The sequence below is a fragment of the Camelus ferus genome, chromosome 13 (assembly GCF_009834535.1).
Source record: "Camelus ferus isolate YT-003-E chromosome 13, BCGSAC_Cfer_1.0, whole genome shotgun sequence".
NCBI classification, from domain to species: domain Eukaryota; kingdom Metazoa; phylum Chordata; class Mammalia; order Artiodactyla; family Camelidae; genus Camelus; species Camelus ferus.
The window spans coordinates 14,713,333-14,737,782 of NC_045708.1; the positions used below are offsets into that span (position 1 = coordinate 14,713,333).

The 24,450-nt window shown below is 49.1% G+C and overlaps 1 protein-coding gene across 7 annotated transcripts in view; it reads left to right on the forward strand.

Moving 5' to 3' along the window:
- The window catches only part of ALPL (alkaline phosphatase, biomineralization associated), a 54,441-nt gene that overhangs the window by 17,250 nt on the left and 12,741 nt on the right, over positions 1–24,450 (forward strand). For 2 of the 7 annotated variants that reach the window (XM_032495377.1, XM_032495376.1), the window contains 4 exons: positions 18,904–19,068; positions 22,445–22,564; positions 22,861–22,976; positions 24,017–24,191. In XM_032495377.1, the coding sequence (XP_032351268.1) occupies positions 19,008–19,068; positions 22,445–22,564; positions 22,861–22,976; positions 24,017–24,191 (472 nt within the window). In that variant the 5' untranslated portion in view covers positions 18,904–19,007. Of the gene's footprint in view, positions 1–8,946; positions 9,181–9,517; positions 9,540–10,887; positions 10,998–13,503; positions 13,678–18,903; positions 19,069–22,444; positions 22,565–22,860; positions 22,977–24,016; positions 24,192–24,450 lie in introns of those variants that run through there. The other 5 variants (XM_032495378.1, XM_032495379.1, XM_014562270.2 and 2 more) reach the window with 5 other exon arrangements.

A 24,450-nucleotide genomic window follows, 5' to 3' on the forward strand; every position in this document is an offset into this window, starting at 1 on the left:
TTTCTGTTGTCTTTTGATATTCACTCTGATATTTCTAAGTGTGCATTTTTCCTTATCTGTCCTGTGTGTTGTATTTGGGGCCCCTTCCAACTGTGTTTGTTCACTTTCTTCAGTTCCAAGGTTATCTTCAAATATCTCCTCCCTTGATTTATTTACCTCTCCTGGGACTCCTAACATCTAGATGTTGACACTTAGACTTCCATCTCTTTTTTTTTTTTTTGGTGATGTATAATTTCATTCAATAAAATGCACAGATCTTAAGTGTTCAATTCAATGTGTTTTGGCAAATTACATTACCTTGTAACCATGACCCCAAAATAAGATTAAAGAAAAAAATTCTATCTCTCTAGCAAGTTCTGTTACACCCCTTTTCGGTTTATTTTCCCTCTCAAATTGCAATCGTTATTCCAATTTCTTTTACCATACATTGGTCTTTTCTAGAGTTTCGTATAAATGGAATCATACAGCAGATACTCTTCCATGTCTGGCTTCTTTCACTTAGCGTAATGTTTTTGAGATTCATCTTATGTTTGCTGCCTCAGTAAAATTCTCTCCTTTTTTTGCTAAGTGGTTTTCCTCTGTATTGATATACTGCCATTGTTTATTCATTCATCCATTAGTGAACATTTAAACTGTTTCCAGTTTGGGGGTATTATAAATAAAGCTCTTGTTAACACTTAACCAATGAATCTTTGAGTAGGTGTACTTTCATTTCTTTTGAACAAATACTTAAGAGTGGAATTGCTGGATCATGTGATAAGTGTATTGTTAACTGCCAGACTCTTTTCCAAAGTCACTGCACTATTACACAACAAATGAGCAATATATAAGACTTCTGCGTTTTTCTACATTCTTGCCAATATTTGATTTTGCATATCATTTTGATTTGGTTTTAGTCATTCTGGTGGGTGTTAAACGGGTCTAATTTTCACTTACCTGATACTAAAGATGTGAAACACCATGAAATCTTGGTCATTTGTATGTTTTCTTTTTGAAGTGGCTAAGTCTTCTGCCCATTGGGCGGGCAGGGTTGTTAATCATTTTATTGTCAACTTTAGGAGTTATTTATTTATTGGATACAAGTCCTTTGTGAGCTTATATACTGTGCGTAGTTTTCCCATTATGTATCTTGTCTATTCAGTTTCTTAAGGGTATCTTTTGATGAGCAGAAATTTAAAATTTTGATGAAGTCCCATTTATCAAAAAATTCTAGTGAAGTTGGGACTCCTTGCCTACCCTAAGGTCGCAAAGATATCTGCTTATGTTTTCTCCTAGAGGCTTTATGGTTCTGGCTTTTATAATTAAATTTATAATCCATTTCAAATTAATGGAGTAAGATTGAGGTGGATGTTTTTAACTTTTTACTGATGTCTTACCCTTTTGTTCGTATTTTCTATTTCTTAATCCTTCCTGGCTTCTTCCTGGAAATATTCCTCCATCTGATACCCCAGTTCCCTATTTCATTCCTGAGGTATCCATTCTATAGTTCATTCTGTTATGTCTGTTATTTCGACTAGTTTTTCACATAGAATATTTCCACTTGGGTCCCATAACGTTTTTATGTTCTGTTTTGTATCACTAATATCTTTCCTTATTTCCTTGCCGTGTTCCTAATGCTTATTTTTAAATTCTCAGTCCTTCTGTTGAACAGGGACAATTCCAGTGGTATCTCTAATCAGTTTGTGTTTGTTTTGAAATCATTGGACTCCTCAGATTCCCTGTTCTTTAACCTGTGAGCTCATTCCTCGGAGGGTTTGAGCTGTTCTGTCTGGTGCTGCATATCTGGGTAAGAATCCAAGCCTGACCCTAGTCTCTGTCAGCACTGATGAGCCCAAGGAGATGACAGTCCGAGTGGAGACCCCCAGGCGCCAGAGCCACATAGTTCCTCACTGGACTGCACATTGCCAGTCCCCCTCCCCGAGTAACTAACTGCACAGGATTGAGCCTCTTTTTCCAGATCCTAGAAGGAAGCAGCCAGGGGAGGGGGCTGTCTGCCTAGGTCAGAATCCACTAGCCTCCTGGTCTGGAAGAGAAGGGATGATGGAGTGACTGTGGAGGCCTGTTCCCTCTTGATTTCTGGAATTCTGCACTGCCCTGAATTCACTCTGGCAGACACTCATGCCATCTTCCTGGGCTGCGTGTGTCCAAGTGAGAATGCTGGCCTTGGTCTCTCTAGGGCAAATGGGCATGTGGCAGGGCGGGGGGCTTGTGCTGGGGAAGGCTTGATGCAAAAGAGGCAAGAGCAGAGCTCAAATCCGATTTTCTTTTCTACAGTATTCTCCACCCCCTAAAGACTAGCCCTGCCCCTGCTCCTGGGGCTGCATCCACACCCCCCACCCCTGCACACACGTTTAAAACCCCCTTCCTTCTCCCCAGGAGGTTCCGTTTTCTCCATGATTTCCTAGGATGAGTGGTTCTATTTTTGCTCTATTGTTACTCTGGTGTTGATTTGAGGAAGAGGGGTCAGGAGCGATATGTCTTCCCTCACTGTGAGTTCTAAGAGAAACACTCACCCCCACCGCATCTCCAGCCAGAGCACAAAGGCTTCAAAAGAAAAGTAGCAACTAGAGATAGCATTGGAGTCAGCGACGACGTTAGGACAGATAGACTAAGAGGTTTAAATTAACATTAGAAACATACAAAAGAAATAAGGAAAAATATTGGTAACGTAAAATGGAATAAGAGAAATATTAAATAATAAAAGAACCATGTGGAAATATGAAATATGGCTTAATATGAAAAACCAGCCTTATCTGTTCCTGCCCCAACCTTTGCATGCACCTCACAGCTCACTATTCTCCAAAAAAAAAGACTTCATGGCCTCCAGAGCTTTGCATGGGCTGTTCCCTCTGCTTAGTCTGCCTTTGCTGCATTTCTGCTGGAAAAATTCTGATGCCATCCTGAGGACTCCTTCCCTGAAGGCCTCTAATTGTCAGTGTGATACTTAGTGATGCCGTGGGGTTCTGGAGTTTGGAAACCAGGATGCTTGTCTTGTTCAACTAACTGACTGTGTGATTTTAGGAAAGTCACACTACCTCTCTGGACCTTAGGCTTCTGTTGGGAAAAAATGAAAGTGTTGGGTTAGATTATTCCTAGAGTCCCCTTCACTTCTGACAAGCTGGTGCGGAGGTTACAATTGAAGGTTCTAGACTTAATCGCTGTGTTTCAATGAGCAGTTATTTCAACTCGTAAAGTCTCATTTCCTAACCTAGCATAATAGTTAAGACCTTATACTTCGGGGTTGGACAATTCGGGTTCATAATCCCAACTCTGCCACTTGCCTGCTGTGTGACCACAGGCAAGTTATTTAGCCTCTCCGTGCTTTTTTTTCTCTTCTCTAAAATAGGGTTGATACTAAGAGTGCCTACCTCAGTGTAAGAGCACAATGAATGCAGCTGTTGTTCTGCTGGTGGTGGTTGCTCACCATTATACAGACTTCATTCCACTCAGCAACTCTTGATGTTTGTCTGCTGCTGGACTCTGCTAAATGTTTTCTAAAATTCTACATAATTTTATTGCTTAATAGATACTCTCCACTGCACTTTATCTTTAAAACAACTTCGCAAGAACCCTGTTTTTCAGATAGGGAGCCTGCAACTCCAGACATAAAGTCACTTTCAAAGCCGTATTGCCAGGACTTAACCCCATATTCACCTCCTCTGTGGCCAAGATCTTTCCACTACACCACAGTGTTCAGAAAGATTAGACTGGGGTTTGGGGGATTACAGAACAAATCCAGATAGAAAGCTCGGTGAGAAGTTCCCCCCTCCCCCTTACACATGTACTCCAGCTGTCCGCCTGCCCTAGGCTGTCCACAGGATGTCTTTTGTAGGTTTCACGCAAATGCAGGTTTAGTGATGGGCCAGAAGTTAATTGAGGAGGCAGAACCAGGGTGGATTGGACAATTAGGGGCTCATATGACCTGGGATAGGGAGCCAAAGGGGCTCTGGGAAAGAGAGCAGTACTCTTGGAGGACACAGAGTCAGCAAAGAGGAGGACTGAGATTCGACAAGCCCAGAGGTGAAGCTGGAGGGCGAAGCCCGCAGAAGCAGATGCTGGTCTTGCAGTCCCAGAGGGTGTCCCTGGGGCTGAACCCCAGCGCCGTCGTGTACTCCTGCAGGTTGGGACATGTGGCTTTACCTCTCAGAGCCTGCAAGAGGGCTGCCAGTACCATTTGGTAGAGTTAGGGGAGAGGGCCTGTGGGAGCCCAACACCCCTCGGCTCCCGCACCAGCATCTCAGTTCCACGGCTGGTTAGATTGGCATGTGTGGACTCGATTTAATCCTGAAGCCTCAGTTCCCTGATTTGCAATTTGGGAATCACATTCTCAGCTGTGTGGGATTATTTCACGGCTGCAGCGAGATGATTTCTTGGTGAGACCTTCTCTGACCTCTCTATTTAAAACTGCAAACACTGCCTCTCCTTCCTGCCTTTCTTCTCCATCTCACTTTCCACCACCTGGCATCCTATTGATTTTACCTGTTTTCCTGTTGCCTGCTCTCCCTGCCAGCAGGGATTTGAGCACCTAGAACAGCCTCTGGCATCTAGTAGGTGCTCAATAAACAGTGGTCAAAGGAAGTTTGATTGAATAACATCTAGAGAAGACCCTAGTGCGCAGGGGATGTTGAGGTGGTGTCATTTGGATCTTAGAGATACAAGGCAGAGACACCAGAGAGGCCAGGACAGCTTAGTTGGGGTGCCAAGTGTTACCCATGAAAGCATTTGGCGCCTGGATTTCAGGGTGGCGGCTGGCCCCTGTCTGGCCACAGCCTGTAAGAGGGGAGCCTCTTAGGAGAGTAAAGCTGGATAGGCCTGAGTGCTGGACTTTTCATGGAGCCAAGACCCTCGGGCAAACAGGAAGCCCATGATACTTGGCTTTCCTGTTTTCTTTAGCTTTTTGAAACATTCTGATTGCCCCTACATGGTGCAGACTACCTCAAAGAAATGACAGTCCCAGCACCATCCTGGACTCCCCAAAAGCCTAGGGGAAAAAAAACAGTGGGTTTGGAGCCAGGCAGATGTGAGGGCCTGGCCTGGCCCTGGCCCTACCCCTCTTTAGTAGAGAGATGTTGGGCAAGTCACTGCCCCTGAGTCTCTGTCTCCTCCTCTGTGAAATGGGTGTAGCAGTATCTCACTGTATGCCAACCTCCTAGGGCTTTGGGTAAAATCCAGTAATAATGTGTGTTGTGACCAATCATCATTAGACTGAAGGGCCTCAAAGGCAGAGGTTGTACCTGTAGCCCTTAGCCAGGGTCAGGCACACAGCAGATACTTGGAACCTGGTGGCCAAGGAGTTGTTAAACTCAACTGACAACAACCTATTGGAAAGGGAAGGTCTGAGTCCTGCATGCAGTATGGCTTTTAGGCAAATCCTGCCCAAAGACCTCCTACAATTCTACAAGTTTATAGATTCCAAGAAAACCTAACTTGTATTGACTGTCCTCATTTTACCACACACTTGAAATTTACTGACCCATCTTTAGCTTGTTTGTAAGTTTTCTCCTTTGGTAGAAACAGCTGGCTGAGTGACACGATGTGGTTGCTTACAGTGTAAGGAACTGAGAAAAACTAGCTGAACTGGAGTTCTGAGATCAGACTCTGTGTTGTAAGTAACAGAAAATCCAAAGAAAACAATAAGGGGAGTTAATTAGCTCATGTAACTGGGATATTCAGTGACAGGCTTCAGGCATGGCTGCATCCAGGGGCTCAAGCAATGTCATCAAAAACTCAGATTCTCTGCATCTCTCTATTCCACCTTCTGAGAGCTTGCTTTGTCTTCAGGCTCCACACAGTGCCCTCCCCACCAGCCCACACCCTCACAACACAATAAGCTGTTCTTCCAGCTTAAGCCAATCAGGAGCCACCTGGAGCTGCTGGGGGTAGGATCAATCCTACCCAAACCACAGGCGGAAAGGAAGAGGATCCTTTCCCAAGGAAACTGTGGTATTGTTAGGAAGGGGGGATGGATTCTGGGTGGCCAAAAATTACAGCAAATATCCACTACAGTCATCAGAAGAGGAAGCAGAAAGCCATAGAAACATCTGCATAGCACTTTACAGTTTGTAAATTTCCTTCCCTCCCAAGAAGTCAATACTGGAAGCAGAATGGCATTTATTATCCCTGCATTACAATGAGAAAATGGCCCTTGAGTAATTGGTCAGGACTCTGACTTGTAACCCTGAGCTGTCCCCACCCATTTCAGCCTCTTTGTGTAAAATTATAAACCAGGGCGGGCTGACCAGGGCTGGTGGGGGCCAATGTGACTGAAGCCCCTCCCTTTAAGGAGGGAGCACCCATTCTAGATGCGAGAGGTCCTGAGGAGGCTGCAATCATGTGAAAGCCCAAATGGAGCTGGTCTGAGGGCAGAGGGAGCAGCCTGACGTGAGGACCGGTCACGGGGCTGGGCACACACAATGGGAGTCCTGCAGTGCTCACACACACACACAGAGGCAGAGGGAGATCATGTGGCACACTGACGTGGGGCTCCCTGTTCCGGAGGTGGCCAAGGCATCAGGGGTCTGCCGTTTGTGATAGTGACAGTGATGGAGGTTGTCCCGGCATGTGACTGGGATGGGGGTAGCGAGCACACTGGATGTGGAGCCAGACAGGCCTGGCCTGCATCCCAGCTCTCCCACGTGGTTGCTGTGTGACCCTGCACCTCCCTCCCCCTTTCTGAGCCTCAGTTTTCTCTTCTGACCCAGAGCTGATAATTCCCATCTCACTGGGTTCTTGGAACCCAGCGCATAGTAGGTGCTTCATTAAGAGTTTCTCCCCTTCTCTCTTCGTAGTGTCCTGTTAACAGCTGTGTGATCCTGGCCAAGTTACTTAACTTCTCTGTACAATGGGAGCAAGATAGCGCCTACCACATGGTGCTGTGAGGATTAGACGAAATAATGCCTGTAAAGCACTTAGAACAGTGCCTGGCAAACTTGTTACCACTCCTAGTACTAGCTAACATTTATTTTGAGTGTTTAATACGGACCCAGCCCTGGGCCTTTATCTCATTATTTGCTGTGAAATTCTAGTGATATAGGCCCTCACTGTGATTATCCCCATTGGACCTCTGAGAAAACAGGCCCAGAGGGGAAGTGACATGCCCAAGGTCACAAAGCCAGTCAGCAATGGCAGCTCTGCTCAGCTGTGCACCCTTGCATGGGACCCTCACCTCCGTGGGCCCATGTTTCCTGTCCAGGGGTCGGGGCGCATCCCTGCCCTGGGCCTCCCGGGGTCACCGTCAATATCAAGTGTAGTAGTGCCAGGAGCCTCCACCGGCTGGAAGGTTCTCTGGGAAGGGGAGGAGCACTGTTATCATGGGCCCAAGGCAGCGACCCCTGTCTCTGGGAACATCCGTGTACTCCCTGTTCTGACACAAGCTGGGCATTCGAGAAACGCAACACATGCCACCCAGGGATACTGCTTGTGTTGGCTGCGGCCCAGAAGGCTACGAGTGCACGGCCTATTTCCCTGAAGTCCAGAGCTGCCTCAGCCTCCTCCTACAGGGCCTGTGTGGGGCCATCTGTGGAACAGACGTTTCCTCTCCTAGGGGAAGGCTGCCAGGGCTCGTGGGGCACTGGGGGCGGGGACTGGGAAAAGCCATGGTAGTCCCGTGTCTCACGTGAGGACCAGCTGGAGTAGGTGCTCGTGGGGGAGGAGAGTTGTATCCAGGGTCACTATCCTGTCGAGGAGTGGAGCCCAGTCTCCAGCCAAGGTCCTCCCCTCCCCGCACTGCATGTCCCAGGTGGTCCCCACTGCAGGGCAGGCCACCTGCGGTGCAAATCAAGGACTTGGACTCAGTCTTAGATGTGACTCTCGGCCACTCTCTTATGTGTGGCCTCCGGCAAATCACCTCACCGCTCTTGCATAAAGGGGTGGGTAAGAGGAAGGCCTCCCTCAACGGCTATGATGCATATACAATAAAATTACATTTGGGAAGAGTGCAAAAGTGAGTATGAGTCAAATGGTAGCTTTGTGTAATCCTTTCATCTACAAATATGCGATGTACGCATTGCAGGTAGAATAAATGTGGTTTGTTTCCACTCTTACTGGCTGCTTTAGTTTACACTTGGCCCTGGGAGACAAATGTCCACAAGTGAGTTTGCAATCTGGCTTGGTCACTTACTGGTTGTGCAACCTTAGGCAAGATACTTAACTCTCCATTTTGTCACCCGTAAAATGGAGATAATAATAGTGCGTGTCTAATTGGTTGTTGTGGATATTGAATGAGTTAATATAGGTAAAGTGTTTAGAACAATGCCTGGCACCTAGCAAGCGCTATGAAAAGGTATGCTGTTATTAATTAATGAATACAAATGACAGTGTGTAAAATAAGGGTATTTCTAGAATAGTCTCAGTTTGAAATATTCTTTTCAGTTGCTAGAAATCATGGTTGTCTGGAATTCCAAGACATTGTCATCCATGCTGTGCCTCACAGACTGCCTTGGGCCTCTGGTAATAGCCCCTCAAATCTTAGCTGTTTAGTGAAGAGACCCCTCCCTGCTGTTGATTGCTGTGTGACCCTGGGAAGGTTGTGTACCCTCTCTGTGCCTTCCTTTTCTTGTTGTTCATTGTGAGAGCAAGGATGGGATGGCTTCGTCTCCTGGTACCAGAGGGGCTCCTGCTGAAGCACTGCTGAGTGAGGTGCCCGAGTGCAGGGGGTGGCAATCTCCTCGGGGACACATAACATGTGCTCCACCCCCACTCCACTCAGCTTGCAGGCTTGTCCCAGAGCAAGGTGGTCTGGGACAGAACATGTCCTGTCCATGGGATGGTGGGAGACTGTATGCCCATCCCTGACCCTCCGCTGCCTGTGCGCTCCAGCCACCCCAGGCACAGGCATGCTGTCTCCGGGCCCTCCCACCTCCCTCCCCCACCTCCCTGCTGCCAGCTCTCCTCCCACCAGCTGAACCTTGACTGGCTTCAGTCCTCTGCCCACAGAGCCAGTTTGTGGCATCAGGACTGTCCAGGCGTCCCAGGGAGCCCCAGAGAAATCTTTGGCTCCCAGAGACCCTTGGGGCTTCTGATTCCAGCTCTGCTGTGTGGTCTTGGGCAAGGGGCCGACCGTTTGAGCTTCAGAGTCCTTCCCTGCAAAATGGGCTGGCGAGGAGGCATGTAAGTGAGGCAGGGCATGCCAAGCACCTGCTCCGGACCAGAGGCTGAGCTGAGGGAGCAAAGCCCTCTGAGGTCGGTCCTGGCTGCCTCCCTGCCCTCTATCACCAGCTGCCTCTAAATACTCTAAACACTGCATTTCTGCCTCCTTACTTTTGCACATTCGGGATCCTTCCAGCCCAGCTCCCTACCCCCACCCCCACCCCCGCCCCCGCCCCCAGGGAGCCTTCTGGGCTGGCCCTGGTTGTTCTCTCTCTCTTTCTCCTTCAAGAGGAAAAGAAAGCGCCAGGCTGCCTGATGGGATGTTTGTGTTTATGTGTGTGAGAGAGTGAGTCCTGGTCCTCTCAGGAAACATGGTGCCCCTTGTCTATAGGAACTGGGACCTCCACCCCTCAATTAACAGCCCCCGCCAAGTGCAGGTGCACAGGAGCCAGGTAAGCTTTTTGGTTTTCAGAGCCTTGGAGTTAGAAAGACTTTGTGGAGCCCTCCAGGCAGGCAGCCTGCGGTGAGGCCAGGGGTGAAGGGCTGCTGGCCGAGTGGGCAGAGACGGGTCTGTTGGTTCTCAGCTCCAGCCCCTCACCTGCCCACTTGCCCCTCAGTCCATCCTCCCTGCCCTGTGATCATGGCTGCTGGGTGACATACATTGCCCACTTACCATGTCCCAGGCTCTGTGTTAAGCCTTTCTGGGTAATAACTCATATAATACTTATAACGACCCTAGGGCTTCCATTCTTCTCCCACTTTGCAGATGAGAAGCCTGAGGCACAGGGGGGTGGGGTCCCTGGCAGAGGCAGGATCTGAACCTGGAGTCCTGGCTCCAGAGCTCACTCTTCCTGCTGCTGAGCTGCCTCACCATTGACCCGCCACCCTTCCACCCACCTCCGGGCATTCCTGCCCGGCCAGGCTGGCCGTGCACTGGGCTCTGCCGGCCGCGCCCCTGCCGCCATCCGCCATCTGCAGAGTGAGACCCCTGCCCTCTAGGAGCTCATGCCGTGGTGAGGAGGTGACCACCCACGATTCTCTAAGACTGATAAATGCCACCAAGGTCTTTAGCACCCGGGTTCTGGGAGCTTGGGGAGAAGCCATGTAACTACTATCATCTGGGCTGTGGCGGGAGTTGGGGGCAGCCTATCAGAGCTGAGGTCGAGGGGGAAGGGTGATGGAAGGACTTTATCGGGTGGACAGCAGGGAACATTCCAGACCAGTTCCAGACAAGGGAACGCAGTGTGCAGAGGTGCTGAGGCTGGAGGTGCTCAGGGGACAGCTGGCATCTCCTCAGAGCCCTAAAGATGCAACGGCTTGGCAGCAGGCAGGGCTGACAGCAAGCCTCCCTGGGCACTCCCCCATCTGCTGAGATGGGGTGCTGTCAGTGGCTAGAGGTCTGAGCCTTGCTCCATCCCAGCACCTGGCCCACCACCCTCTGGAGAAGTCCCTCCTTGGGTCTGACCTGCAGCCCACTCTGACCATCACAGATTCTTTCCGGAGCCCTTTACCCAGAGGCTGCTTTATGGCAGCCATAAATAGCTTCTGTCAGTGAATGAATAAAGTCCTGGCCAGCAAGGCTTGCCAGAGACACTGGGCTTGGCTGAGAGAGTGATTCCATTCCCCCTCTCTCTGACCCTGCAGCTGAAATGTTCCTGGACTAATCTTTAACCGCACTCTCTCCCTGAGCAGCTGCTGCAGCCCAATTGGGTGCTGCAGGACCCCCTCCCATCCCCATCCCATTCCCCCCACCCACCGGAAGCACAGGAAGCATTCAGCTTTTCTCTTCAGTCAAAGCTCCTTAAAAGAGCCCAGAGGGCCCAGCTAACAGCCCAGAAGGCACTGGCTCCGGGCTGATTCTGATTGTTCCCTGTGTGTGTCTATGGAGAGTAGCAGCTGGGAGACCCCGGGTAAGTCTTTCATCTTCTTTAGGCCTCAGTCTTCCCATCTGGGCAATGGGCCAATCTCTACGGCAATGTTTCCCAAACTAATCTGTTCATAGAATAACTTGCCAGGCCCTGCCCTAGGAGATCCTGACTGAATAGGTCTGGGATGGAGGAACTAGGAATGAATGGAGGGAGCAGTTGCTTGTCTTTTTCATCTTTTTAAAAATTTGAATACAATCACCGTGATAGCTTTTATTTCCCAACACTCCCTTAATTCAGATCTCATCAGATCCTTATTACACCTAACGATACAGGCAGGGTGGGAGTTACTAGCCCCTGGATTGATTGTTACATATATACACACTTCTGGCTGCCTCCTAGATCATTGTAAGAATATGTCCATCACCCCAGAAATTTCCGTCATACACTTCCTACTCTTTACATCTCCCTGGGTACCATTTGGGATTGGGGCCTTTTTTCACAATCACCCTAAGTGATTTTTGTGGTCTGTTGCATTTGGGAAAATCTAGTCAAAGGACCTTTCCCAGCCCAGACATTCTTGGACTGTGACCTCTAGACCAGGACTCCCCAAGGACAAATAACTGTCCCCCTGGGCCCACCAGTTACAGCTAGTGAGCACAGGTGAGGCTCCTTGGGTCTCACATCAATTTATTAGGCTGGTAAGTGGGGGATCCTTTCAGGGTGTCTCAGGCCTGAGAGCTGAGTGAGGTGGGGAGGGTCTCTGGGTGAGCTGTGGTGGAGACAGCCTGAAGCAGGGGTGGCCCCGGGTAGGTCCCGTGTGGAGTCCTGAGCAGGGCTTGGCTCAGGACCTGCCATCTGCGTGACCCTGGGTCATCCTTGCCACCGCCCCCTGGGTCTTTATTTCTTCACCTGGAAAGGGGGACAACTGTATCTAGCTCTCAGTGTTGGTGATAAGTATTCAGGTGAGATGGGGTATGTCATACTCTGCGCCTGGCCTGACTTAGGGCTCTCCTGAATGGGAGATGAATGTTAGACTGATAAAGCAGCAGGCTTCAGAGATGCAGGGAGTGACCCAACATCACACAGCTGGGAAGTGATGGAGGTAGGACTTGGACCAGATTTGCTGGCTGTGTGTCAGCTGACTTCCCTGATAACCCTCTGTCTCCCCATCTGTTGATGAGGCTGTTGACCCCACCTTGCCTGTATCACTAGGATGTGGTGAGGATCTGATGCAATTTGAGGATCTGATGCAAAGTGAGAAAGAAAAAGGTTTAATGGAGTAATGTGACTGGTTTCCTGTTTTCATGGTGAGCTTGGTGGCATTTCTGGGGCCAGGAATAGGGTCCCTTCCTTGGCACCGAGAGGATAAAACATCTCCCTCCAACCTTGGGTGCTTTGTACCATGGGATCTGAGGTGTCCCAGGAGGCAGGAAGTGTAACTGGAAAAGGCCTGGTCACATAGGCACGCAGCTGGGTTGGCTTCCGGATTGTGTGTGTGTCCAGTGGCTTCACCTCTCTGAGCCTCAGCTTCTGAATCTGTAAGAAGTGAACCATAATCACCATCCTGACTTCATGTGATGTTGTTGGAACCCATGAGAGAATGGAAAAGGGGGAGGGGACACTTTGGAAGCAGAAAGGGCCCCTCCAGGCAGGAGCTTTGTGTGCTGACCCTCTGGTGATGGCTGGCTTTGGGCCAACACCTGGCTGAGACTTGACTGAGGCCTCCTTGCTGCCCTGCGGGGCTGGTGCTGTCCCAGTTCTGACATAGGGCAGGGGCTGGGGTTCCAGCTGTGGAAGCTGGCAGATCTAGGTTCAAATTCCAACTCCATCATTGCACCTCTGAGCTTCGGTGTCCTTCATCTGTGAGTGGGGATGCTAGTACCTAGCTCCTACGGGGCCTGGCACACAGTTGGTGCTCAGTAAGAACAGTGTGTCTTGACTGAAGAATTGTGCTGTACACCAGAAATTGACACGACATTGTAAGCTGACTTTAACTCGATAAAAAACTATATTAAAAATAAAAAAAACTTTAATGAACAGTGCCTCTTATTCTAGGTATGGGTTCACCCCTCTGGCTGGTTCATCGCAGACTCAAGCTCCTGGGCTTGTAAATGGGATGGAGTGGCCACTGCTGCAGGGGGAAATACAATCTTGGCCCCAGCTAGGGCTTCCTTTCCTTCTGTGCTTTTATCCCACAAGGTGCCGAGCACAATGACTGGCACACAGTAGGTGCTTTTTCCTACCGTGGCCCGTCAGGACTCTCCAAGAGGACAGAGACGGGGTCTGTCCTGATCCCCACTGAGTCCTTAGCACCTAGAAGAGAGCCAAGTATCCAGCAGGTACTCAGTAAATGTTTGGGGATGTAGAATGAATGAATAAAGATGAATGAACAAGCCTCAGGTTGAGAAAGACTGGGCTGGGGGAGGGGAGCTTCGTGGGTTGTCCCTCCTCCCCTTTCATCCCTCCTGGGCTAATCCCCAAAGATTAACCCTGGGGACAAAACCAGGTCACGGCCACTGACCCCGCTTTGGCGCAAGCATCCAAGGCTAGTGTGACTGTGTACAGGGCGCCGTGGCTGCTCCGTGGGGCCCTGTTCACTCAGGATGGCTCTCCTGTCCCCCACCCTGGATGTGGTCCTCACAACGGTCCTCAGCCTCCTCCTCTTGGCGCTGACCTTCAGCCTGGTCTGCTTCTTCACCTGCCGCCTGGCCAGGCCACTCAGGTAGAACTCACCCTGGCCCAACTCCCTCCCCTGCCAGGTCTCCTGCCCTAAATTTTATCTGGCTTCTGTTTGCTCCTGTGGGATAGAGAGAGGATGGGCACTAGTCTCTCTCCCTCTCCTTGGTGAGGAAACCGAGGCCCAGGGAGGTTGAGTCAGCCTGGGGTTCAGTTGCACTTGGCCGTAGATGAGCTGAGATCCTTTGCTCAATTTCCTAGACTGTAGAACAGAAGCTAACAATACTTGTGAGGATTAAGTGAGATCACAGATGTAAACAGTTGTTAGCACAGGGCTGGGTACAATGTGAGTCTCCAAGAAGTGGTAGTGCTTTTTATCAGTCCTATTATTCTGTCGTTTGTCCTGGACCTTTTGAGACCCAGTCCAGAACTGGCTTTCTGCCCACTCCAAGGGGCTCCGGTGCCCTCTGTCCCAGGATGCTGAGTCAGTCTTCAGTGCCAAGGCCCAGCCTCTGCTCCCTCCCCTGACCCGCCAAGTCACTGCTCCTCCTCCAGGGCCAGAGCCCAGCCAGGGCTTCTGCACACTTGTCATGAATAATCAGGGCACGTAGTTGGGAGCCTGGCAGAGACGGTTGGGCTGGGAGGTGGGGAGCGATGGGGCTGGCACACACCCGGAGGCACCATTCTGAACTGGTAGGGCATTGGCAGAGGGTGGTGGGCAGCCGGGGCCTGCAGAGCCCCAGACTGGGCCCCATGGAGCCCATCACCCAGGGCTGCCAGAGAGCAGACTTGGAGCCTCTGAGTGGGGGTAAGGGCCGAGAGGGGGAGCCAGCAGGGGAGACTCTGGCTTCTGAAGGGTTTCCTAGGTTTCCTCCTTTCCAGGAGGAGGCAATGGGAGAAGGTACCTGTTTGTCTCCAGAACAGGCCTTTCTCAATGCCGCATCCCTGGGGCCAAAATTCAGAGCATTCCAGCCTGAATCATGGGGCTTTTCATTAAGTTAACATTTACTGAGCTGCTTCTATGTGCATGGGGTTGGGGATTATGAGATGGGGAAGATGATCTTTAGTCTCACAAAGCGTCAGGCTAACAAAGAGAGGCAAACAAGTAAGAATAATCATGCAGGGCTGGATAAGCTCTTTAGATCTCCCGGGGCTCCCCTTCACTTTTATTTTTCCTTATTTATGTATTTGTTTTGGACCCGAGGTTCAGAGAGAGTTGAGTAAGTTGAGTAAGTTGTATTTCTCACTGCAGGGGGTAATATCATGAGGTCAGTTATCTTATTTATTAATTTTCTCCTTCATCCCTGCTCCCCAGTACCAATCCCACCAACTCCCCAAAGGCCCCCACGCTGAATTTATCAGTGTCCTTGCAAGTTATGCCGTGTTGTGTATAGGAGTGTGGTTTACATTGACATACAGGGTACAGCAATCTTGTGTTTTTAAGCTCCATCCATGCTACTGTTTTAACTTCTAGTTTTAATACCACTACCACATAGATACTGCCTCCACCACTCTTTACAACTTCCTTCCCTAGGCTATGGACCTAGAGGTTGCCCCCAGAGCTTTATAATCATCATAAACTGGCGTTAAAGGGAATATGCCAAAAATTTCTCCAATAAATATGATGGTTCTGTAGGGTTTTTCTTATATAAACTTTTTATCAAGTTAAAGAAATTCTTTTCAATTCCTGGTTTTCTGAGGTCTTTTCTCATAGTTGTCTATTCCTCATTCCCTCTTCTTAGATGATCTTGTCAAGTTTCTTTAAGGCTTTAAATGTCACCTACATACCCATGGTCCCCAAGTGTATACCTCTAGTCAAGACCTCTTTCCCAGATGCCAGATGCCTATATCCAACTGTCCATTTGATGTCGCTACTTCTACAGAACACCTCAAACTCAGTAAGTCCAAAACTACGTTCCTGATTTTCCCCCACCAAATCTAATCTATCTCATACCTCAAAACACCCCAAATGCTGAAAGGCTGACTTCTTCTCTTCGAAGATCAGGAACAAGGCAAGGTTGTTCACTCTTCCCTCTCCTATTCAACATGGTGCCAGAAGACCTAGCCAGTGCAATAAGGCAAGAAAAAGAAATAAAAAGCATACAGATTGGATAGGAAGAACTAAAATTGTCCCTATTTGTGAATGACATGTTTGGCTACATCAAAGATGGTGAAGAATCCACAAACATACACACAAAACTAGAACCAGTGAGTTTAACAAGGTCACAGAAGGGCAAAACATAAAAATCAATTCTATTTCTATATACTAGCAATGAACAGTTTAAAACAATGCTATTATAATAGCTCCCCGCCAAAGTGAAATACAACAGTATAAACCTAACAAAACACGTATAGGATTATATGCTGAAGACTGCAAGAACTAAATGCACAGAGACATACTGTGTTCATGATTGGAAGCCTGAACATTGCAGAGATGCAAACCTTCCCCATATTGATCTACAAATTTAATACAACATCAACTGAAACCATAGTGATGGAGAAGAGAGCAGGGGTTGCCAGGTATAGGCATGGGGGAGCTTCTGTGAAAACAGAGACCACACAAGAGTTTTGGGGGTGGTAGAACTCTTCTGTATCCTAATTGTGGTAGAGGTTACATGAATCTATACATGGGTTAAATTTTAAAATCTTCATCCTACAGTTGGTGAACGTGAAGCCCCACCTTTGGAAGGGTCACCATGGTAACCTTGTTGCTAATTCTGGAATCAGCAGCTCTGTGGTTAGAGTTCTGCTCTGCTACCTGCTTCTCTGTAGCCTTGGACAAGTCATTTTTCCTTTCAGAGCCTTGTTTTTCTCATCTACAAAGGAGCTCATACATCCCTCTCTGTCTACTGCACAAGTTATTATGGTGAAAGCCTTTATAAAAGGTGAACATTTCTTCTATGTCCTTTATGGATTGTTTATATAAGCTCTCAGAGGATAGTGTTTTTATTTTATCAAAGTGTAACATACATACAGCAAAATGTCTATGTCCTAAATTGACAGTTTGTTGGACTTTCAGACTGAACTCACCCATGTAACTAGCCCCAGGGCAGTCAACAGAATTTATCAGCACCTTGTACCTTCCCTGTGCCCCAACCCCTACCCCGAGTGCAGCCTTTATCCTGTCTTCTAGCACCCTTGGTTGGTTTTTATACTTTATTAAAAATTTTTTTAATCAAAGTGTAGTTGACATACAATATTATATGTTACAGGTGTACAGTAGAGTGATTCACAATTTAAAAGTTATACTCCGTTTATAGTGATTATAAAGTTTTGGCTATATTCCCTGAGCTGTACAATATTTTATACATAATATACATATTTTATTTTATACATAATAGTTTATTTTATACATAGTAGTTTGTACCTCTTAACCCCCTGCCTTTATTCTGCCCCTCCCCACTGGGCTTTTATACTTTATATCATTGGACTCACACTGTATGTGCTCTTGGGTTGGCTTCCTTACTCAGCCTTAGCTTTGCAGGATTCATCCATGTTGGTGTATGGAGTTGTCAATCTTTCATTCTCATTGTTAAGTAGATTTCTGTCTTGTGAACCCACACAATGTATGTATTCATCCTGCTGAAGATGGTCACAGTTTTGAGGCATTATGAACATTCTTATACGTGTCTTTTGGTGCACACACGTGCATACTTCTGCTGGCGCTGAATGGGTCAGAGGGTGTATGGATGGTGTCAGCTTGGTGGATGCTGCCAGTTTTCCAAAGTGGTTGTACCAGTCTCCACTCCACCAGCAGTGAACAGATACTCTGGTAGTCCCAATTCCTTGCCAACACTTGGACTTTTCTGCACCGACAGAGGGAATATTTTTGGGTGATTGATCCCTACCTCCTCCACTTAGAGCACAGGCTTTCAGTAAATATTTGCTGTGCTGAGCACTAGAGTACAAACAAACAAGGCAAAGTCCCTGCTGTTAGAAGCACCCAGTGTGGTGGATGAGATGGGCCAGGAAGGAATTACATTCAAAACAGAGAAGTCCATGCAATGATTGTATTGATACTGTATATCAATTTAATAACATTCTTTTCCTGATGTTAAAATTTACTTTAGAAACGTTTGGAAACTAAAATAGACTTAAAAATTGGAAGTCATCTGAAATCCCAACAGTCAGAGTTAAGTGCTGGTAGATATTAGATGAAGGTTATTTCCTTTCAATTTCTGTGCTCCCCTCCCCACCCCCTACCCCAGATTTTTAAGGAACCAGGTGGACAAGGAAGGGAGTAGAAAAGCACAGGGGTGTCCAATTGGTTGGCATATTTGGTGCGTTCTGGGTGCTTTGTGGGATGCAGGGCCCGTGAACCCGGTCTCTGGGCATGGGTGTGCCCCACGCAGGTTTTTAAGGTTGAATCAAGGTCGTTTTTTCGAGTGGTTTCTTATCTATCACGACCCTCTGCCTAATGGTAGAATGTTGCACATCACCGCTGTTTCATTTTTATCTTAGTTTTGGTGGAAATAATAACATTTCCCAGTGAAACGCTTGCCATTTAAAATTCCTCTTCTTCCGGTAACATTTATACACAACAAGGTTAGTACATTTTTCAGCTGCCAGTAGGATTATCCCTTGTGATCCTAACAGGATGACCACAATTTAAAAACATTCTTAAGTCATTAATACAAGCTTATTTTAGACAATTTAGACCAAAAAAAAAAAATTAAAAGCAAGAGGAAAAAGCATTCATAGTCCTACTGCCCAGAGAAAACCATAGTTAACATTTTGGTATATTTCCTTCCAGTCTTTTTTTTTTTAATAGTATTTTTTTTAAATGTGCTTGGGGCGTGGGTAATTAAAGGCTGAAGACTGATGTCCGAGAACAGTGCTTCTCAAAGTGGAGTCCACAAACCCGCAGCTGCAGTAGCAGCGCCTGAGAGCTTGTTAGAAATGCAGTCTCTGGACGAGGGCTGGAGGGTGCTGAGATCTGTTTCAGCAAACCCTCTAGAAGCTTCTGATGCACCCTGCAGTTGGAGAAGCACTCCAAAGAAAGACAGCTCTGGTAGGTTCTGGGCTTCAGATGGATTAAAAGTGGGAATTCACTTGGGAAATGAGAAGGGACCACTTTGCAGCCTGGAACTCATTTATTCCTGCACAACTGTTCGTGTGATTAAGCTTCCCGAGGGAGGGACCACTTAGGTTTTGCATCCCAATACCTGGTCCTGTAACAGGTGCTCAAGAAATAATGAATGAATGAATGAATAAGTGAATGAACAAATGAACCCTGGAGCTGTGGCCCACGTGTCTTTTTTTTCCCCCCTAGGATTGGAACATCAATTAACTGCTGACCACTGGCAACCCATACCCTCCCACCCACATCCATCGTACCTCTGGGCTCCAGAGAGAAGGCAGGTCTTGGAGTGCACCATGATTTCACCACTCTTAGTGCTGGCCATTGGCACCTGCCTTACCAACTCCTTAGTGCCAGGTAGGAGTGAGGACAAGGGCAGAGGGAGGGGAGACCTGGTGCAGGTGGGATAGGATGAGGGCAGTAACTGTGTCCAGGGTTATAGAACCATCCAAAGTATTTAAGAGCTGGAAACAAATGTTCAGAGCAGGAAATCCTAGCTCTGCTATTGCATGTGCTAGTGTTGGAAAGGTCACTTTTTTCCCCTTTATATTATCCTGTTCTTTAATTGGGGTTTCTATTCTCTCTTATCTCTAAGAATCTGAACTAGAACTTATTCTCCAAGTTCTTAGAATGTTAAGCCTCCTGCTGGTTTTGTTTGCTGACTCTCCCTCACGGTAGTACACTTCCTTATATTTGTAACTCTTGCTTGTAAACTCATCTTCAGCAGGAGTTTCATTTTGTTTTTGTTTTGTTCCCTATTGGAGACTCAGACGAGAGTGTTTCTATGGTGCAGGGTTGTGTTTGATTCTTCAACTAACTCTGTCAGAGTGTTTATGTTAACTTCTCAGTTTTCAGTTCTTACGCTATAAATTCAGACCTCACTACACTGTAAATTCAGGCTCAGATTTAGAGTTGAGTTCACAATTCCCATGACTGACTTTTTCCCACCCCTACCGGAGCTCCGAGGCAAACATACACCTGAAAACAGTTTCAGCCTCAACCTGTATCTGGTCTGACATCCCAAGGGGCTCCTGTTTACCTTTCTGGTTTTGAATTCCTGCCTTAATTTCTGCCTCCTAGGGATTTCTCTTTCCCCTTTTCTTCCTTTTTCAAGCTATATGCTGGGCTTTTTTTTTTTTTTTTTTTTTTTTGAGTAAAAGCAGATTTATTTAGAGAGATACATGCTTCATAGAGTGAAGGCTGTTTCAGAAGGCAAGAGAAAGGCCACGAGGTGTGGGGGTTGGGTGCTCAGTAGACACACACTCCATAGACAGAGTGTGGTCCATCTCTCTCAGAAGGGAGAACGGCCTACATGCTGATCTTTCAGTATCTGTTGTAGGAGGGGAGCCCTCCTTGGCTCAGTCCATTAAGTGGCTCGAAGTCCCCACTTGCCCTCCCCAGCCTAAATTTCTCCATCTGCCCAGTGGAGATAATTTCTCCTCCTTAGGGTTGTTGTGGGAATTATAGGGGACAGCCACAGTGTCAGGCAGAGAGTGGGTACTCTTAGGAGGAATATATTTCAATGGATAAGGAAATTGGGGTGCAGAGAAGGGACTGACCCTTCCGGGTCACACAGCAAGTCAGTAGCAAGCCTGGGAACTGAACCTGAGCTGTTGGGTTCCCAGGCCATTGCTCCCACGTTGGTTGCCTTTCCTCTTGTGTCCTTGGGGGCCCAAGGTCACTTGGGGACCGGGTCCCTGCTTTCTCAGCACTGAGAACCTACCTCGATGAAAGGTGAGCAGATGGATGAAGTGTGAAAAGATGAAAAAGTGACGAAATGAAAGGTTATCAAATACTCAGAGATTCAACTTTTTTTGTATCTGTTTCATTTTCCCATTCTGATGGGTGTGGAGTGGTGTTACATTGTGGATTTTTTTTTCCTTTTTTTAAAAAAAGATTAGATGTGACTTACAGTAAAGTGCAGGAATTTTAAATGTATAGTTTGATGAGTTTTTACCGATTTGTATACCCATGGTGGTGTAACCACCACCCAGATCTAGGAACGAACATTTTCAGTCATGGGATGCCAAAGGCTTCCCTGTGCCCCTCCCAACCCCTGCCATGTCGAAGGAAGTGACTGGGCTTACCCCTAGGCTTACCACTTCTTTCCAGGTCCTCAGCCGCGCTGCCTGTGGTGAGATCTGAAACTGGGGAGCTCGCAGACTCCTTCAGAAGAGAGAGCTGGCACTGGGGGCTGCCAGGGTGCAGACAGTGGGCTAAGGGATCGGGGTGTGTGGGGGCCTCTTGGGGGAGGAGTAGGGTGTGGATGCATCCCAGGCTGGAGGTGGAGAACACTTCCTTCCAGCTCCTTATCCATGCTGCTCGCCCGAGGCAGGAGCTCAGCCACCAAGATGTGTGGGTTTCCCGTTCTGCTACAGCTCCAATCTCAGGACCCTCCGTTTCCTCATTCTGTAATGTGGAGGAAATAACCCTGTAAAGCTGGGGAGGTGAAGGAGCTCCCGCTGTGTGCGAACACGTGCCTGGATACCACACGTGTGTAAGAAGGAGAGCCGTGCTCCTCACCTGCACAACGTGGGCCTGAGCCGGGCCAAGGGATGAGGCCTGTGTCTTCAGCTCACGAACGTGCAACATGGCCTCGGACAAGACCCTCCCACCTCTCCTGGCCTCGGCCTTCCCATCCATGCAGCGGGGGCCATGGAAAGAGAGAATCCCCAAGAAGCTCCCATCTCTAAGCTTCTGTGCTCCGATGGGGAGGTTTGATGGGGCCCAAGTACAGAGAAGAGCCCAGCAGATGGTGGGAGGGACCCTGACCCCTGTGGACAGGGATCCTGGGCTTCTGTTTGGAAGGAAAAGGGATTCCAGATCTGGGCTGGAATTGCTGGGGGTGCAGGGTGTTGATCCCCTCCTGGGGTCAGATGTGTCTCTGGCTTTATCTAATCCGGTCCTCGTGAGGACCTTGAGAAGAAGAGATAGACAACCGCATCTGATGGGGAGGAAACTGAGGCTCAGGGAGGTGGCTTGTGCACACAGCTGGGACTTGGCCCAGCTGCGGTTTTGATCGAGGTCTTTCGGGCACTACAGTGTTCTTTCTGCTGGACGATTGACTGCTGGCTGGGCCCAGGGAGGAGAGAGAGAGAAAGGGGGCATTCCTGGTCCCAGTTTTTCTCAAGATTAGGGACACAGGACGTCTTCTTTGCTGATCTATCCCAACAGGAGTGAGATTGTAGGTGGCCCCTTTAAATTTGATATGTTAAACAAAAGGCAAGTCTTGCTTTCCAGCCCTGCTAGAGGGCTGGGGCTGAGTCAGGTTGCTGCTGAGCCTACTTTAATGAATAAGCCAAGCAGTTTATAATTGATGGCTGGATACATCTGGGGACTCCTGCAGTTGGAAGTAGTTTGTTCTCTTGAATAGGTTAAACATTACCCTTCTAATTGTGCTAGCACAATTCATTTGCTGCCTTAGCACAGTGTCTCTCTGCTGGGTGGAAGGAAAGAGCGTGGGCTTTGGAGTGAAGCCCAGCTCTGCCAGTGTCTGCCAGAGTCTGCCAGAGCTGTGTGGCCTTGGGCGAGTTGCTTGGTGTCTCTGAGCCTTGTGTCTCCGGTCTTAGACGTGGGGAGAAGATGCAGGGTCCACAGGCTTTTTTGGAGGATTGGACTGGCCTATGCTTGCAGCCCTGCTCTCAGGAATAAGAAGCTGGGATGTCTTCAATGGCTGGGGATGGGAAGCTGCCCCCACCTGCTCCCAAATAACTCTACCTCTCTGTTTGTACAGAGAAAGAGAAAGACCCCAAGTACTGGAGAGACCAAGCTCAGCAGACCCTGAAAAATGCCCTGAAGCTTCAGAATCTTAACACCAATGTGGCTAAAAATGTCATCATGTTCCTGGGAGATGGTGAGGCCTGGGGGCCCAAGGGAGGGGCTGGATGGGGGCCCAGGGAGCCGGGTGGAGGTGAATGGGGCTGTACTGAAGAGGCTGCGGCCCTGGGCGGGCGTGTTAAAGAGGCTGGGGGGCCAGGCTGTGGACCCTGATGGTCTGGGGAGGGAAGGAGGAGAGGGGCCACCTAGTGATGCTCCGGTGCCCACTGCCCAGCCTGCCTTGGCACCAAACTAGGGAGCTTTGGGTACCTGAGAGGGCTGATTGGATAGCCAAGGAGCCCAAGAGACTGAGGCCCCTCACCCCTGCCGCAGGGATGGGCGTCTCCACAGTGACAGCCGCCCGCATCCTCAAGGGTCAGCTCCACCACAGCCCTGGCGAGGAGACTAGGCTGGAGATGGACAAGTTTCCCTATGTGGCCCTCTCCAAGGTGAGCTCCAGCCCCACGCCTCCCTCCTCTCAGCTCGGCAGCACGTGGACGAAAGGGCAGGGGGCTGGCATCCACTGGATCCTTCAAGCTTGCTGACAAGGCGGTCAGCCCTCCTGGGGGCTCCTGGGCCCCACTGTGAAGTGAGGACAGCAGCAGCTGCTTCCCAAGACTTTGTGGGTTTCAGCTCATTGATTTAAAAATCTGTTGAAATGTAACATACCTAGAGAGACGTGGACACATGTACGGCGTGAATTTTCACAAACTGCGTGTGTCTGTATGACCAGTGTCCAGGTCGGGAAACTGGACATGATGGCAGCCAGGGGTCCCCCCACACCCCCTCCAGTCCCTTGCCCCCTGACTTCTAACACCATAGATTAGCTGTACCTGCTTTTGTACTTGATGTAAACCGAATCACAGTGTGTACTCTTCGCCGGGGTTCTGTCACATTCATTCCCTCCCAAGGTAGCGCAGATGGAAAGTGGAAGTTCTTGCTACTGGGGGAAAAGCAGGGACTGTTTTCTGGGCCTTCAAGGGGCTCTCAGGCTGGTGGGGCAGGCAGACAGGCAGATGGTTTCAGGGTCTCTACTCAAGGTCTGAGCCGGGTGGGAGGGGGGCTTCCCCATCTCCCCATTCTAAGTCCTGCCTCCCCGTCACTTTCCTTTCCCTTCCCCAGCTCCCCTCACTCCTTCAAGAACCCACCTCCCAGTCCCTTCTCTGGGACCCACCTGCCTCCCCCTCCCCCTTGCTGGCTCCTGCAGCCCCAGCCCCAGCCCCAGACCCGGAAAGAAGTCTCCCTATGCTGGAGTCTTGCATTCTCACTCCTTCCTGCTACCCTGGCTGCCAAGGCACAGGGTGTGGGCAGGAAGCAGGCAGCTAAGTGACCCTGGGGCTCTGGAGGGACCTCGGTGGGTAGCAGGGCTCAGCCAAGGCTGCAAGAGGCCTGTCTCCTTCAAGCCCGTGCACCAGGGTGTGAGTCGGGGTGGGTGGAACAAAATGGGCCAAGGCCAGGCCATCTCCTGACTGTCCTTTCCCACCTGCAGACATACAACACCAATGCTCAGGTCCCTGACAGCGCGGGCACTGCCACTGCCTACTTGTGTGGGGTGAAGGCCAATGAGGGCACCGTGGGGGTGAGCGCAGCCACCCAGCGCACCCAATGCAACACCACTCAGGGCAATGAGGTCACCTCCATCTTGCGCTGGGCCAAGGATGCGGGTGAGTGGGGGCAGCAGCAGAGAACAGGACCCAGCTCCGTGACCTGCCTGGGCCTCGATCTTTCCAACTGTACAATGGGGAGAGGATAGAAAGATGCTCTCCAGGGCTCTCCCTGCTCTGATGTTTTGGGACTCTGTGGAATACTCGTGGGCTCTCTTCCATGACAGCGAAGTCCAGTGGTTTAAAGGGTTACTCAGATGTGGATTCTGCTCCCAGCTCATTTCCCTGAGTCTATTTGAGTATAAAATGGGCATGAAAA